The following is a 16,066-nucleotide window of genomic DNA, read 5'->3' as shown; positions in this document are numbered from 1 at the left end:
CCTAAGTTACTTATTTCCTATCAAAACTGATCTTTTGGTGTCCTGCCAATCACTAATATGTTTTTTTAATCAAACCTGTATTGCTAGCCTTTGATATCTTATTTCACAGACTGTAAGACCACACTTCTCACTTGGAAGAAATGTGGGCACACCATGCACTGCCTTGAAAACCTTATTTTATTCCCAGTTCATCCCTCTTTCCCAGTCAGTTTACAAGTCCCTTTTCAGCACCAAAAACCTTTACCCAAAAAGCTGCACTGAGTTTTTTCAAACCTGTTACGAGTTTAGGCCAACTCACAGCCAGTGTTTCTCTTGAGGAATGCAAGGCTTAGAAGTCTCCTTTGCTGGAGCATCAAGTGGCACGAATTATTACCAGCACATACATACCAGTGCTGAGTGGTGCAGATATACGTAACTAGTAGCCCTTGAACTGGGAACTTAAACGCTACTTAGATGCAACCCAGAAAGCGGAGATGCTCCTTTGCCGAGGACGATGAACAATGACAGAGAAGCTCCATGACTGGGCTAGGGTTACGAAGGAAGCCTGTGGCAAGAGCTAGGACGTAGCCTAGGTCTGCTCTGTTCCACGTCAGGGTTTTAGCTCTAAATATGTAGCTTCATGCATAGGCGGGTGAAGTCTAGCATACAAACCAGCAAGGACAGTATTCACGACTTCACAGTTTGGACTGCAGCCTCTCCTTTCACCCACAGCAGATACACGCTCGCTTATGGCTAAATGACTCCCTGCAGAGAGGACTACAGCAAAGCCAAAGCCTCTAAACTTAACCGAAGCGGAACAGGAATTAGACTTGGCTCTGTACATGCCGAGGAATTGCACATGATGTTATGAGCTGCCTCAGATCTGTTTTTCTCCCTGGCACACATCCCAGAGGAACACAAGACAATGCAGTGAGCACTGACCTGGGCATGGCATGTCCACTCAGCTGTAACTTTCTGAAGGTCTCTTCGTACTGTGGCAGCTCTACGTAGGTAATGAGCCACTGAACCACCTCGTCAACTGTCCAATTATACACTGTAGGAGAGGTAGAAAACAAGCAAGCAGCTTAATATTTTTACTAAGGAACTAAAATCATCAAGCCAGCAACAACAGCATAACTTCACCAGACATACCTCATCCTATCACCTTCCACAAAGGAAAATTATCTGCAGAGTTTAAACATGTTCCTATTAAGTATGCAGTGAGCTGGGCATTAAATCCTGCGGACTATTAGACAAGGAATAATCCCCCTGGGATACTCCAGGCAATCCTGCAGGTCCTCAGTCTCTACCTGAATGCTTGTGTGATTATTTTTGCTAGTCTGTTCTACACACAATGGGCTGCTACAGATTCAGCATAGACATGATGGGCCGCTACACGTTTAGTCTTAACAGACACCACCACACCGTACATAAGGACTGGTGCTTTTCCAGCAGCAGCCTCTGACAACAAACATTTAATGGTGGTTGATTTTACAGTGTGGTTCCAGCTTATGAAAGAAAAACATGCAATGAGGCCATCAGATAAAGGAGCAGCCTCAGACAGTGCTGGCACAAGTGATGCTTCACTGGCAGCCTTTTGCAATGTCACCAGAAGGGCCTGAGGATGAGATCCTCAGAGAGGCAACACCCAAAGTGCTGGCAGATGACAAGTAAAATCACTTAGTTTTCTATGATCCAAGTGATGTTGCTGTCTCCAAATTCCCAACAAAGCACGTTCATCCTCACCACATGCCCAAACCGCTGAAATACTGAATTCAGCTAAAGTATCTGGCAACACACTCTGAAAGCCTCACCCACCCCTCTGGATCCATGGACCATGTGAGCATCAATTAAAAAAAAGTGAGTATGGAGAAATGCTGTAAGAAAATAGTTGTAAACAGCTTCAGAAAATGATTTGCAGGAGGAGGTGGAGGGGGGTGCAGCAGCCCAAGTGAACCAGGTGAACTTTCCTCCTTAACTGCCTCACCTGTGGATTTGTGGATTATTTTTGGAGCTGACACAGAGCTCCAAAGCCACAAGTAAGGAAACCTTTGGAAACGAAGCTTCTGCCTTTGCCACTTAGTTTTGTGGTACTTGTAGCAATGGTATGAAGGCAAAGAAAATCATGCAACAGATTTTTTTCATAGGACAGAGTAGGGTTTGCTATGCTTTAATTTATCAACTTCTGTCTTTGCCCAGCATGTGCTGAGCTCTTGCGGCATTTACCCAGCCTCCAGCAACCCAGAGTGCTGTGCTGGACATCACCCACTGCTGACAGTCACCACCTCGCACGCTTCTGGCCCAACATCCGTCAGTCCTTCTCTCACACACCCTTTCCAACAGCCAAGTGGAGAAAAGGCCCCTTTACTGCTGGCTCTGAGGACTGCATCGCTGCTGAGTTCAGAGCTGCACGGCCGCTTCTTAAATGTCAACAATGAGTTGTCCTGCAAATATGAGAAACATCTTCCAGCTCACTCCAGTGAGCTGAACGCCTTCGACGGAAAGATGACAGAGCAGGCAGAGTGAGAGCCAAGCGCTGAGCAAAGGAGGGCAAGACTTGCGAAGAAGGTGTCATCTCCACGTACGCTTGCACGATGACTCACAGATGCAGGTTGGCAAACGCAAAGCCAGCAAACTGCCCTCGCTTCAGGGAACTCCCTACAGTTAATGCTCGCTGGCCCACAAACCGTGGGAAACCGATTTCTGTGGCCACAAGCAAGATGTTAATTAAAGCTGAAGCGGGCAGGGGAAGCCCGACTCCCTGGGTGGTGGCACCGCCAGTGTCCCGGCGCAGCGGGACAGCAGTGCCGCAGGGCACGAGGCCGGACCACAGCCTCGTCATAGACCACCACGCGCTCACCGGCCGGGGGGGTGAACGGTGCCCACAGCGGGGCAGGAGTCCACGTAAACTTTGAAGAGCCCAGCACGAAGTGCCGGGGGGGGGGTGGCGAGCTGGTGCCTGGAGGGCCCCTGCACAGGAGGAGTGGTGGGCACCACTGCCTCCCACCACCCCCAGCTCCCCCCAGGCCTGGCAGGGCCCCCCCCCGCTCCCCGATGCCAGCAACACAGGGCTTGTCCTCCGCATCCCCACGCCACTCCAACAGCCGTGCCCCCACGCCAACAGCCGCCTCTCGGCCTCACACACCAGCCCCCGTGCAGCCCGGCCCTGCCAGCCCCCGGGTTCCTCTGAAGCACCCGGCTTCTCTCTTTTTTTTTTGGCCTTACATATCCAGAGTTCTTTATTTTGGGAAGAGAAACTGACAAACAAGCTGGCAGCATCAGGCAGCATGTTCAGTGCAACGGTGAGCAGCTCCGTGCCCTGCATCCTTGCCACGATGATCTGATCTGCTACTTCAGTGGCTTTGGTAGAGTCATGCTTACCGAGGGCTTTATCTATCATATCCAACACCTTGTAAGAGCATCACAGCCCTTATATTTTTGGATAATTAGGGGGCAGAAACAACTTTTTAGTTTACATGTGTGACCAGGAACAACAGCAACAGCAGATAGGAAAAGCACTCAGCTTGAAAACAGATGAAACGGGCATATCTGTCCCAGGCACCCATCAGAAAGGGGCATAGCTGCCCCGGGCACCCATCCCTGCTAGACCTTGGTGCCCTTTCAGAGGTGCTTTTCAGGCTCACATGAAGGAGCAGACCTTTTGTGCAAACCTGATGCTACGACTCGAGTTCAAATGACAAGATTAGGCTCCATATGAGACCATCCTTTAGAAACCAATAATTTATTTTATCAGCTAGATATACAGAATGATGAGAAGGGAAAACAAGAGTGGTAACTAAATCCAACACAAGGAAAACTGTTATGCCCCAGCAGCTCTACCCAGAGACATGGCAGGTCCCATGCGTGTCAGAAGCAGGGAGAGAGCAAAAGCAGCTCAGCAATTAAGGGACCTAGGGAGTATCATGGGATGTTCTCCTCCATCCCTTAATGATTTCTACCCTTTCCCTGCTGACACTAAAATATACTTCAGGCAAAGTCATCTGTAAACAGCCATACAATAGAATAAATATTTCTTAGACGAGACTTTCCTTGAACACAGGAGACAAAGCGACTCATTAGCATCATCCCTACTTGTAAGTGGTTTGGACAAGAATTATCAACATGTGGCTGCCCATCTCCATGGGACGGACAGTCTGGTCCTGGATAAACAACTCAAGGATCGTGCACAGAACCACCATGTTTTCAAACCGCTTTTCAAACGCTGTACCTAAGTATTCATTTAGTCCTCCTGGGATTGTGAGCGACTATAACATTACTACACAGCACTTTAGAAACACTGAGCACATCCTACCCCCAAGTAATTTAAAGGCTAAGACAGAAAAATCAAATACAAATAGAACAGGACATAAATGAGAAAATGAAATCTTTACAGTTGATGAACTGATCAGAAGACTAAAACCCAATTTTTCAAGTGATGGGGCTGATAAGATTACCTGATCTTGGAGGACAGAGGGAAGGGAAAAGACTATAAGTGAAGAGCACAAATTAAAAGTATTGGAAAAAAAAGATGTTCCAGGTCTTGAGAGCAACATGACGACTAGTGTACTGAGAGAAAAGGAAAAGCACAAGAGCAGGAGTAAAGGACAGCCATCAGCAGAAATGGTCCATGCCACGGATCACAAAAAGACTCAATATACCAATGTGATCTGCATCAACACACCACTCGCAATGCAATAAGTAAATCAAAATGCATCATACAGTCAACACTACACCTATGTTTTGTGAAAGTGCAATCTTCCTACTTCTAAAGCATCCCTCACACTTTCATTTTCAAGGCACTGAAGATTTTTCTTATTAGTACTAGTGGTCCTAAGATAAAACACCATTCTGTAATGAAGCCCAAAATTTGAGAATAAAAAGTTATCCTAACTAGAAAGAAAGCAAAATCAGTTTTAAGGTCTCTCAAAAAAGAAATTCCAAAATTCTGGTCAGTGAAAAAGTCGAAGTGAAATCGTGCCTTTTCCTGACCACTTCAGACCCTCTCCCAATGTCTGGAAACAGCTGGCGCTGTACAAGCCCAGGGCACGGGGCAGCCCGCATGCAGCAGCCAGGAAAGAACTACCCAACTTTAAAGTTTCTTCCAAGATTCAGAAGTTTCAGGAAGTTTCCCACCAGTGACTGAACTTCCACCACCTCCCTGGGTTAACTTGCTGTGACGAATAATACCATTTCATAACAGCTTGCAGCTTATTTCTACATCAAACGTATTTATGTACACTTCCAGTTTTAGGACTTTATTCTACCTTCTTTTCACTAGATTAAGGAGCTTTTCAGCTTCAGCAAAATTCTTCTAAAGAAAACACGACCTGTAGGAAAACTCCCATGCAGCTCTACTGAATATTTAGGATGCTATTACCCCATAAAAATACCATTTCAAACTGGGTATTTGAAGGAGAACCTGGAATAGGACAGTATTTGGCTCTATTTTAATACACATTTATAGTGGCAGAGAAACGAAACAACACTTTATACTTTTATGGCCATACTCAGATGCCAGCATTAACAGTTGGGAAGTACCAAGACCAACAAAATCCTGAAAGGCACCCCTTGCCCCCCCCAACAAAGGAAGCTGGAAGAGTACTTGTACAAAGCAGCAAAAGAAGGAGCAGCATATTTTTCCTGGGAGGTACACACACTGCTGCCAAGGTTATATGAAATCCAAAGTGTTTATTGCTTTTATGGCAAGAGGGGTGGAGTGGGCTGCTTCAATTTGCTTGTTTGTCTTTTTTACCTTCAGAAGTCTTCCAGGCCTTCCAGAGATCTTCCACGCTAATGAGCTTGTCTTCTCCATGGAAGGTGCTGTGCTTGACTGTTGGGTCATGATAATTCAAGTCCTCCCTCAAGAACTAGGAGAAGAATAAACAGCAGGATTATTCTTTGATTCATCTTTTAGAGAGATGAGGAGCATTAAAAAAAGAAAAAAAAAAAAAAATCTTTCACCTGTTTTCCTTATTGCTACATCCACAAGTTGTCACATAATAATTTCTATGGCAAAGACCTCGTAAGTCTGAGATGCAGCACCTCTGGTCTTTTAATCTCTGATCAAAACTACATCATCTCCCTAGTTCATGGAATCACAGAATGGTTTGGTTTGGAAGGCACCTTCAAAGATCACCTAGTCCAACCCCCCTGCCACAGGCAGGGACATCTTCCACTAGATCAGTTGGCTCGAAGTCCCATCCAACCTGGCCTTGAACACTGCCAATGATGGGGCAACCACAACTTTTCTGGGCAACCATTTCCAGTGCCTCAGCTCCCTCGTCATAAGAAATTCCTTCCTTATGTCCAATCTTTAAGCTTTCTCGTACGCCCCCTTTATATATTGAATAAGGTTTCCCCAGAGCCTTCTCTTCTCCAGGCTGAACAACCCCAACGCTCTCAGCCTGTCTTCACAGCAGAGGCGTTCCGTCCCTCGGATCATTTTTGTGGCCTCCTGCGGACCTGCTCCAACAGGTCCATGTCTGTCTTGTGCTGGGGACCCCTGAGTTGGATGCAGTGCTGTGGTGGGGGGTGTCTCAGGAGAGCGGTTGAGCTGCTCTAATACATAACACCATCTATTACAGACCTGCATTTTACTTCTAGCTGAATGCATTTTTCTCTACTTCCAGTTTCAGGATTTTATTCTGCTGCCTTTTTGCTAAGTAGCCCTCTGCCAGCAGATTTCTGCCTGGGGCTATGCTGACAATAAGCAAGTCAGCTTAGGAGCTTCAGCCTCTCCTCATTAAGAAAAGCAATCTTTCCAGACACCAAACCATTCAGCTTCTTCTTTTCCAACCAACTGCTTTCCGAGTCCTTTACTGACACATCAGCGTAAGAAGAGGTCACAGCGTTTCCACAAGGCACAAACATACCTATGGCAGCAATAATCCTTCTCTCCTCCTACTCCCTCTCTTGGCACAGAAATCAAAACCTTCTTACAGTGCCTGTGCCCTCCCCTTGGAGAGAGCCCATAACCCCAAGAGCATCTATCGAAGGAACGAGGCAGTATTTCTGAAATTGAGCACTCCATTAGGAATCTCCCCATCTCGGATATCATCTGATAGCTGTGGAATAACACAGGCTGTAAACCTCGAAATAAGAGGATATAGCTCCTCTTATGGGAAACAGTAAATGCTCAAAAGTTTACCACAAGACTGTGACAGATGATGCCTGCAGGCAGGGTAGGGTAAATAAGATGTGCAACAGAAGCATTAACCCAATAATGCTGGAAAGACAGAGAAGAAAAGCCAAATGACAGGGTCCTTGCTATTCCAGTGCTCTGGGTCGAGATGGGCCACAAGCGAGCACCCACAGGAAACGCAGAAAAAAGGTTTTTCTAAGGAGGAATCAAGCAAGACAGCCGATGCAAAGCAGCAAAGTCTTGGTATTTACAGAGGGGTCTTCAGTGAGGGAGGAGAGCCAGGCTGGTGCAGACAGAACAGCAACTGCCTTCAGCACAGGAATCTTAACCTGGAGTCCTGGAGTCACCCGGTAATAATTAAAGATGAAATACAAAACCTACTTCAGATTCTCAGAAAATAAGGGAGGATATAAACTGTTATGTATAATCACAGTAACACTTTATTATTATTATTATTATTATTATTATTATTATTATTATTATTATTATCATTATTATCATTATTATCATTATTATCATCATCATCATTATCATCATCATCATCATTATCATTATTTTAGCTTTTTGTAACTTTGTTCCATTATTGCAAACATATGCTTTCAGGTAGGTGTTATCATTTAACTTTTTCCATTACAAAGCCGACACTGCATGATCAGATAAACAACACAAGCTACTCCATGCTCAGAGACGAGGCAAAGCTTAAAATCAGGTTTTCTGGGTTTCAGCAAATCCTCAACTTTCAGACTATCCAGGAAGCAGGGGAGGCTTGCCAGCAGAAAGGCACTTTTTTTGGTTCTATAAGACCTTTTGATTGCATCAAAATGTAGGTCATCAAAATCACTCAACACTGCCAAATAACAGCCTCTGTTATTTTGTAGGAGTTTCTGTGTCAATGCGAATTCTATCAGGGATTACTTTATATAATTCACACACCACGCTCAGTAGTGGAAGTTCGTCTTCTGTAACATCTAGAATCAACATGCTATGCTCTTCTGGCAATCCAGTAGATGTCTGAGCAAATGCACTTTAGGGGACTGAGAATAACAATATATGTAACTATATATATATAGTTATATATTAGAAAATATATATAAAAGAATATGTGCTTTTATTTTATATATATTTATATATAAAATTAGTGCATATGTAATATAAAATTAGTGCATCTATAATAATATACATATATATTTTTAATATATCTATAATAAAATTATTAGTTAAGTATTTTTAGTTGCTGCACAAAACTGACAGATCAAACTAAGTATGGACATTCTCTGCAGTACATCTGTAGATTTCTCTTCCTGGTAAGACAAGCCAGGAAATATTCAGTAAGTATATATGTTAAATTAATTTTAATACAGATAGACAGAGTATAATAAATTAATATAACCTAGGCTTTTGGGATTCCAGACTTTTCCTTTGAATTATAGTATCACCAAAAAATTCAACTAAGTGGCACAATGAAACCAACTTTATGTCAATGGAGTAAGAATTCAAGAAATTATTATTATATTTGACCTGCACCTTCAAATCAAAGCTGAAACAAATGCCATCTACAGTAGGCGAGGCATCTTCACTGTAGGCTGAGCCACTAACGAAAAACATATATATTGTCAGTATGGTTTGCAGATATATCATAATTCACTCAGGGAACACATCTGTCATTGTGCTCTGGTGTGTTCCCACCTCCCTCCCATCTCAGGAGAAGACAGGGCAGAAACAGAAAACACCAAAGAAGAGTGAAGAAAACTGTATTAAAAAAAAAAAAATTTAAGGGAGAGTGCAAGAAAGACTAACAAGATTTGAGACTACCCTGTATGCAGGAGGGATTCATGAGATGTGAGGTAAGCAAAGTAAGTGGAAATCAAACAGAAGAAAGAGGATCACTCATGTTCCAGTACCTAACATGTAACAAAAGTAAAAGATAATTTCACATTTACATCCCTGCATGCATCATCCAGTGCATGGTTACCATGCAGCCTTCTTTATTACAGCTCTTTTAAGTGGGTAACAGAACAACAGCAATAACAAAAAGTAATCTCTAGATAAGGAGACATCAGACGGCATGAAAAATATCTGTGAAAGTTTTAACTTCCTAGGCTCTTTACAAATCCATCGCGGATGCTACTGAGGCCACCAACAGGTACCCGCAGCTTGAGCCTGGTGCCTCTCTGCTCTCCTGCTTTCTAGACCATGAAGGCTTCGGCTGCTCTTCCCGCCTTACAGACTAACATGGAAAATGGGAAAATTTGGGCAGTTTCAGCAGAGCAGCCCGCTGCCGTTTGGGTCTCCCGCCCGCTGCGCCCTGCCGAAGGCAGCAGCGAGAGGCGAAGTCATGGGCCTCCCGCCTCGTTAACTCGTGACCGAGAGGGAACGCGGCAATGTCACCCGGTGCTGTGCACCGCACGGCTGCCAACTCCCACCGGGACCGGAGGGATCAGCTGCTGCTCTGTATATTTAGCTCGGGGAGCACAGAAAGGAAAAGTGATCTCTTGCAGCTTTCCTTCGGCACACGATCACCAGAACGAACCCTCAAGGACTCTCCGGAGGGGACGGTGCTGGCTGCGGTGAGAACATCTCTAAAACAAGCGGGGAGGAGGATGTGGGATGGGGCTGTCACCTCCTCTGATGAGCTGTTCATGCACGGTGCAGCCTGAGAGGCTGGAGGAGCTGGGATGCATGCCCCAAAGCCCAGGGTAACCTTAAAAGCAGATTTTCCCTTAGTATCGTCTGGGGAAAAGACAAAAAAGAAGAATAGTGCAAATACAGCAAGTAAGCCAAACTCTGCTTAGCACGGTCTTCAGAGGTGAAGGCTACTGCTGGGCTGCTGGTGCCATGCAGGTGTCTCAGTGCTGCTCCTCTGACTCAAGCTAGAAAATAGAGATGTTTTCAGCTGACTGCTGACCTGCTAGCTCCATATCTGCTACCATCAGACACGTACTACTGCTAAACACACTTTCTCCAATCTCCATGCGCTGCCAACCAGCACAAATTGATGGGAATTCCTGTTGCACAGACTGTAACACGCCCGCATCCCCAACGCCAGCAGCACTCAGGGCACTTTTGAGAGCCTGCATTTGCGCATCTACTGCACACACACAATTTTCAAGGTGCACAGCTCTCAGTCTTTCCCCATTGGAGGGGCTCCCCATAGATTTCATATACACATGTAACTGTACTGAGCATGCACACTATGTGTATGCTAATATGCATATATATAAAGCAGCCACGGGGCTCCCAGATGTTCAAAAACACCAGGCACAAGAATCACTGCACAATAATATTGACCTACTTGCAAACCATTAAAAAGCAGCACTTCAAAGTGTTGAAGACCCTGCTGATCCCATCCCTGGAGATACCCAAAACTCACGAGTCCTGGGCAGCCGGCTCTGGGTGACCCTGCGTAGACAGGGCTTGGACCAGATCATCTCCAGAAGTCCCACCCGAACCAGCTCCAGCCTCAGCCAGTCTGCGAATCCGACAGAAGAACTCTTGTGGTCAACCAAGAGTCTCACCACCAAGTTCAGAGAAAGACAAACCATGATCACACCATCCAAAAGAAGCAGGAACACGACTACCACTACAAGCAACAACCAACATGAGCTGAGATCGCTGCAGGAAGACTCAGCCTATGAACGCTGCTTGATGTCAAGATTTCTTTTATGATTTAACAGGTTTCTGTATATAATGAGGAGGAGCAGAATCTGAGGCATGTAAAAACCAGGTACTGCACAGCCTTCTGAAATGCCCACCTGTGGGGGAGCACCTCTGCAAGGGCAGCAGGGCGGTGAGGAATGGGTCCCTACACAGACATGCCGGGGAACTGCAATACTTTGGGGAGGGAATACATCCAATTCCTGCTGAAGCCAACCACAGTTCTTACCTGCACAACAGCCTGTAGCAGAAAATTACCTTTGTTTTAGGATGAAAATACTTTTTCTTAGTGCCCTCTGCTCATGGCTGCTCTGGCCCCAGGTTTCCAGCAAGCGCTGGAGGCACTGGCAGAGACCTGCATGCTCTGAAGCAGAGGTATGCATCCCTTCCAGAAAAAAAAATTACAGAACCATTTTGGGATTATATAACCTCGTTGAACACAGGGACCTACATTTTAATTCTCCACCTGCCAAACCCTGTGACCAGTACCCTTTTCTCCACTCTAAAAGGGGTGAGCAGTTTGAGTTGCATGGGTTTCTTGGTGAAGACAAACTTCTTGTCTCAGTTGCTGAAAGCATGCTCAAAAATGAACAGTTCCATGAAGTGTGATTTTCCAGAGTTTTTTTTTCTCATGTTTTGTAACCTGCAGAAACTCCAACTACTCACACAATTTTTGCATTCCATCACTCCCACATCCCTGGATCTCAGCTCATCATCCCTCCTGAGCACCAACTACCACCTGGGCAAGAGGTGCACGCATGCACCGACTCACTGCTGTGCAGGTGCTATGGGGCCAGAACCGACCAAGTAACTGCAGAGCTCACAGTGCATTGCTTCCCTCAGTGAGCTCACCAATTTTAACACCTCTTCTGAGCTACCGATTTTCATTAAAGTTGCAGAAAACTTTTGCCTTTGAGCCCTCTTTCCTCCTAACATGCCTGACGCCAGGCAGTGGGATCAGAGGTTGAGAGGAGCCAGGGACTGATCGAGCAATACCATAAACCTTGTTTCCTTAGGAAACCAGGCTAACAGCATCTGAGAGACTTGTCAGTGTGAACCTACATCAGAGTTGCCCCTAAACAGCTGGAGCTGCCTTTGGAGTGAGTGCAAAGAGCAGAAATAGATTGCTAATTAGAAGATTTCCCCATGAGAGACAGTTCTTTCATTTTAATCGAGGTCACTGATGTCATCTTAAACTTCATTGAAAATTCACTTCCAGAAAGGAAAAATGCAATCATGATTTAAGGACAGCATAAAGTTGCTGGCCAAAATTTCACCTTAATTAGAATATTTGACAAATACCATTATCTGTCTGTCTCTCCCTTTCTGCCCAGTCAGATCTTCTAACCCAAACAAAATTTACCCATAACTTACCCCCAAAGAGATAAAGCCAAAGTAGTAAATGCAAATACAAAGTTCTCAACCAACAAAGGAAATACTGCTATGGGAGGGAAAAGCTTGCTCCAGGCACAGAGACCACGCGCCTCCACAACCGATGTCTGTGGGACCTGCAGTCGCTGCTGAAGCTTGCAAATGCTTCTGGAGAACAGGTGATTAAACCCAAGCTTCAAAATTACCTCAGCCTTATCCTCAACAGAGGAAGGTTTGAGGGTTTTTGGTTTTTTTTTAATTAAAGGAATTAATATAAGATGAAACAGAAAGGCAAACAGCAGAGAACTGTGGTTTTCCAGGCAACTCGTCCGACTCAGCTCAATCTCTGTGCAAGGCTGACCAGTCATCAACATGTTCTGCTTCGAAACTACGTTAAGATGTTAGTTAGCTCACTTTGTTCTGTCACAAACCACTTAAATAAAATCAATCCCAAGTATATAAACCTATGCTAAAGGGAGACTACTCAGAGCAACTGTTTGCAGCACGGCACTGCAAGAGCTTCCTCCCCTACATCAGTACCCTCCAAATGGAAGCCTCCCAAGGTCCTGTCCCACCCAAACTACCCTGTGACCCCAAAGAGGCTCCCCAGCCTCCCCCAGAGCCCACCCTTGCCCCACTGCAGGGCTGCCGGGGGGTCCCATTGGGTCCCCAGGCAGGGAGGTGCTCGCAGCCTCTCCAGCCGTGCCCAGGAAGGCACAAGCACCTTGCCGTAACACACTCCTTCCTGGAGCATGCCATGCCACCCTCTATATACCCTCCCGAGGTGGGAGCTTTGCACACTGAAAGAAGAAGGTTGTACGAAGATTAAACGTAAAACCCGTAAAAGGTTTAAATTTGAGCCTCCTGCATTCTTTCATATAATGTCTCCAGCAGCTGTCCCACCACCAAAGACAGGGAGTTAAAACACGATTACAGGGTACGCATGGGGGGTTAGAGCTGATAACCTTGAAAGCAGAGAAACTGAGCGCTCGGGCAGTAAATAGCTGGCTCACCAAGGAAAATTCTTGAAATAACTTTTTCAGTGGCTTCAAAGCCTTTATTGAAAGTTTAATTTAATGTAACTTTAATAAAAGTTTCAAGCTTAACAGAGGTAAAGCTTGCAACTGTATTTATAGAATCATAGAATCATTTAGATTGAAAAAGACCTTTTAGGATCATCGAGTCCAGCCATAAACCTAACACTGCCAAGTCCACCAGATATAACTTGGGGTCACTACAATACTTCATTTTGTCAATAGGTAAACAGATATAAACACTAATTCACTGCCAGCTGCCGAGACCTACATGTGCACACAAATATTTTCCATGGAGAGCAATATTTGCCCATAAAATGCACAGCATGCTCACTGAGTATAAAGGGAAAACCAAGAAAAAATCATCTTCAATTCTCAGAAAAGATGCATATGTAAAATATTGACTAGGTTACACTGCAAACTGTGGCTTATACTTTATTTCGATTATTTTCTTCCCTCTTGAACTCAAAGACAGTTGTCACAGGTCACTTGTGAAAAGCAGCAGGCTAGCAGGAGGAAAAGAGCCATCACAACAACCACGGGCATGTTCTTGTTTTCATCTACACATCACGCATGCACCACCTCGCTGCGATGAGCACTTCCCGGCGAGGCCCCACAAGTGGCAGCAGCTCCACTCCCACGGGAGGCAGAGCCGAGCTCCTGCTCCGGGCCGGCGGCAGCCGCAGGGTGCCCGCATGCCGTTGGGCCATCCTGGCTGTCACCAGCTGTGCCTGGCCGATCACTCACCAGGGTCACCGCTCCTCGGGGTTTCGGCATCTGCCAAGGTCAGTTTAACGGCCAGCTGCCTTTGCCAGCCTCCAGGCTTCTTCCTCCGGCCAGCAAAATCCCACACTGCAGCACACACCGACAGCCGGAATGCATTTCTCATGGCAGAGCCCGGCGCTGGGCTGCACTTGGGGTTGGAGGGAGAAGGATGGGTTTGTCATATCCTTACAGCAGCATTTTCACGCACAGGTGAATTATAGGAAGGAAGCCAATTAATACAGGCTGTCTCAATTAGCCAAAACAAACTTTTACAAAAAAACAGACTTTCTTATATGAAAAATTCCACATTTATCTACTTCTTTAAACTGCCCCTATCCACCCATTAACAGCAGAAGTAACAGAAAAAAGCCTTTTCCATTAAACAACAGAAATACCATCATCTCCTTCCTTCCTAAGGAGGACCACCACCTTTTGCTGGGAAGCTTGTGACAACTGCAAACTTCCCCAAAATACTATTCGGACACAATTCCTGTCCCAAAGAGCTCGGAAGATAACACCAAAGGTGACAGAAGCGGTGAAGGGCTCAGCGGTGGCTCTGGGAACCCCAGGGCAGCGCTCAGGCACTGGCGAGTGCTAACCCATAACACGACAGCACAGTGCTGCACTTCACTTCCCCATGGGCAGCAAATGAAGTGGATGTCAGGAAGGGATCTGGGGACTGACACTACGACAAATCCCGTTTGGATGAGCAGGAGAGATAACATGCACAGGCAAGAGCAACACAGGAATTGGTGTCCCCTGGAAGCAAATGGTAAAGAGCAATTGCAGGTAGCAACTGGTACAGGCAGGGGGAAAACTAATGGCAGACTCTGCTGGGAGCACCTGGGAGAGGGGGAACACTGCAAAAACTCCCAGCAGGGACACGCAACGGTCTGATCCCCAAGTTCAGCAATGCCATCCTGGCAGCTCTGCTTCTAATGAGCAGGAAGGGATAATGCACACACCAGAAACCGGAGGAGTGCTGCTGGGACCAAGAGAAGAGATGCAAGGGGCTCGGGCATCAATCTGATCCAGCGACAATGGGTTTGAATACAGACTAGTAATTGCAGCAAGGCAGTGATTCTGAAGCCTTTTAGAAAAATAAATTTTATTATTCATACAGTGGCAATATCTATACTGTAAAATGAACTGATGGTACAAAGGCTTTGAACAGATAATACTTAGTGCTTGTACAATAAGCTCTTAACTAGTCCACGGAGACAGAGGGCAAGATTTGCTCAGAGAGACATAAAAATTGCTAGTTAATGCCCAACCCTAACAACATGAGGCTTATTCTCAATTTAATAACAGGCGAGTAGGATGCACCAAGTGAATTGGTTTGCCTGAGGCTACCCCAGGAGTCAGTGGGAGAGGTAAATCATTTCTCCAAAGCAATGCTGAGCAGAGAACTGCCTCCAGGGAAAACACCAAATTTTAGGAAATGCAATTGAAAGCTTTTAATTTGTTTTAATTGCTCTGTGAAGTGGGCTTTAGGCAGAGGCAACAGCACTGCAACCTGGGAACAGCCAGCCAACACTGCTAGCTCCTCATAAACAGGGTGCTCAGCTCCAGGCTGCTCTGCCACGTCCCTGGAGACCGTCACCTCCCAGGAGACTGAAGAGCCCTTGTGATGGCTGAATTTGCCCAATAAACTGAAGTGCTGAGTTAGTTTGGGTGGGAGATTTAATCTCCCTGGACTGCGGTTTCTTTATCTGAGAAGTGGGAATAAAGCACCTGGGAGAAGGGCTCATGAGGGACTGGTTATTGTGCAGGCTGTCGTATGCCTTTAGTTTGCCATCTGCATCAGAACAGGGCGGGGGGGGGGGGGGAGAAGAGATGCCTTTTGGCCCAGAAGCAGCAGGTCACAATTTTGTCAATTCCCAAACCCACAGAGATTATATCAGGTTCTCCCACAGGCCGTACAAAACACATACCGACAACTTCATCGGGCAAAGCCCCGAGGTGCGGAGGGCGCATTCAGCGGAGTCCTGCAGCACAGCACAGGCGGCTGCCAGCCCCACCATCCACCTCCCGGCCAGGCGCACGCGGGGTACCGGCTCACCAACAGCAGCGGTCTTGGCAGCTCCTGGCTCACCTCCTTCCAGGGCCAAGAATTCAGACC

The 16,066-nt window shown here is 46.0% G+C and overlaps 1 protein-coding gene across 14 annotated transcripts in view; it reads right to left on the bottom strand.

Annotated features, from left to right (window-relative positions):
* Window positions 1-16,066, bottom strand: part of STIM1 (stromal interaction molecule 1) — a 104,229-nt gene that overhangs the window by 46,015 nt on the left and 42,148 nt on the right. For all 14 annotated transcript variants that reach the window (XM_030042720.1, XM_030042721.2, XM_041118435.1 and 11 more), the window contains 2 exons: window positions 5,732-5,846; window positions 922-1,033 (listed from right to left, as the gene is read on the bottom strand). In XM_030042720.1, the coding sequence (XP_029898580.1) occupies window positions 922-1,033; window positions 5,732-5,846 (227 nt within the window). The remainder of the gene's footprint in view (window positions 1-921; window positions 1,034-5,731; window positions 5,847-16,066) is intronic.

Source organism: Aquila chrysaetos, chromosome 19 (genome assembly GCF_900496995.4).
Source record: "Aquila chrysaetos chrysaetos chromosome 19, bAquChr1.4, whole genome shotgun sequence".
Classification (NCBI taxonomy): Eukaryota; Metazoa; Chordata; class Aves; order Accipitriformes; family Accipitridae; genus Aquila; species Aquila chrysaetos.
Note: the sequence above shows the minus strand (reverse complement) of the source record. Positions and strands in the feature narration are given on the sequence as shown.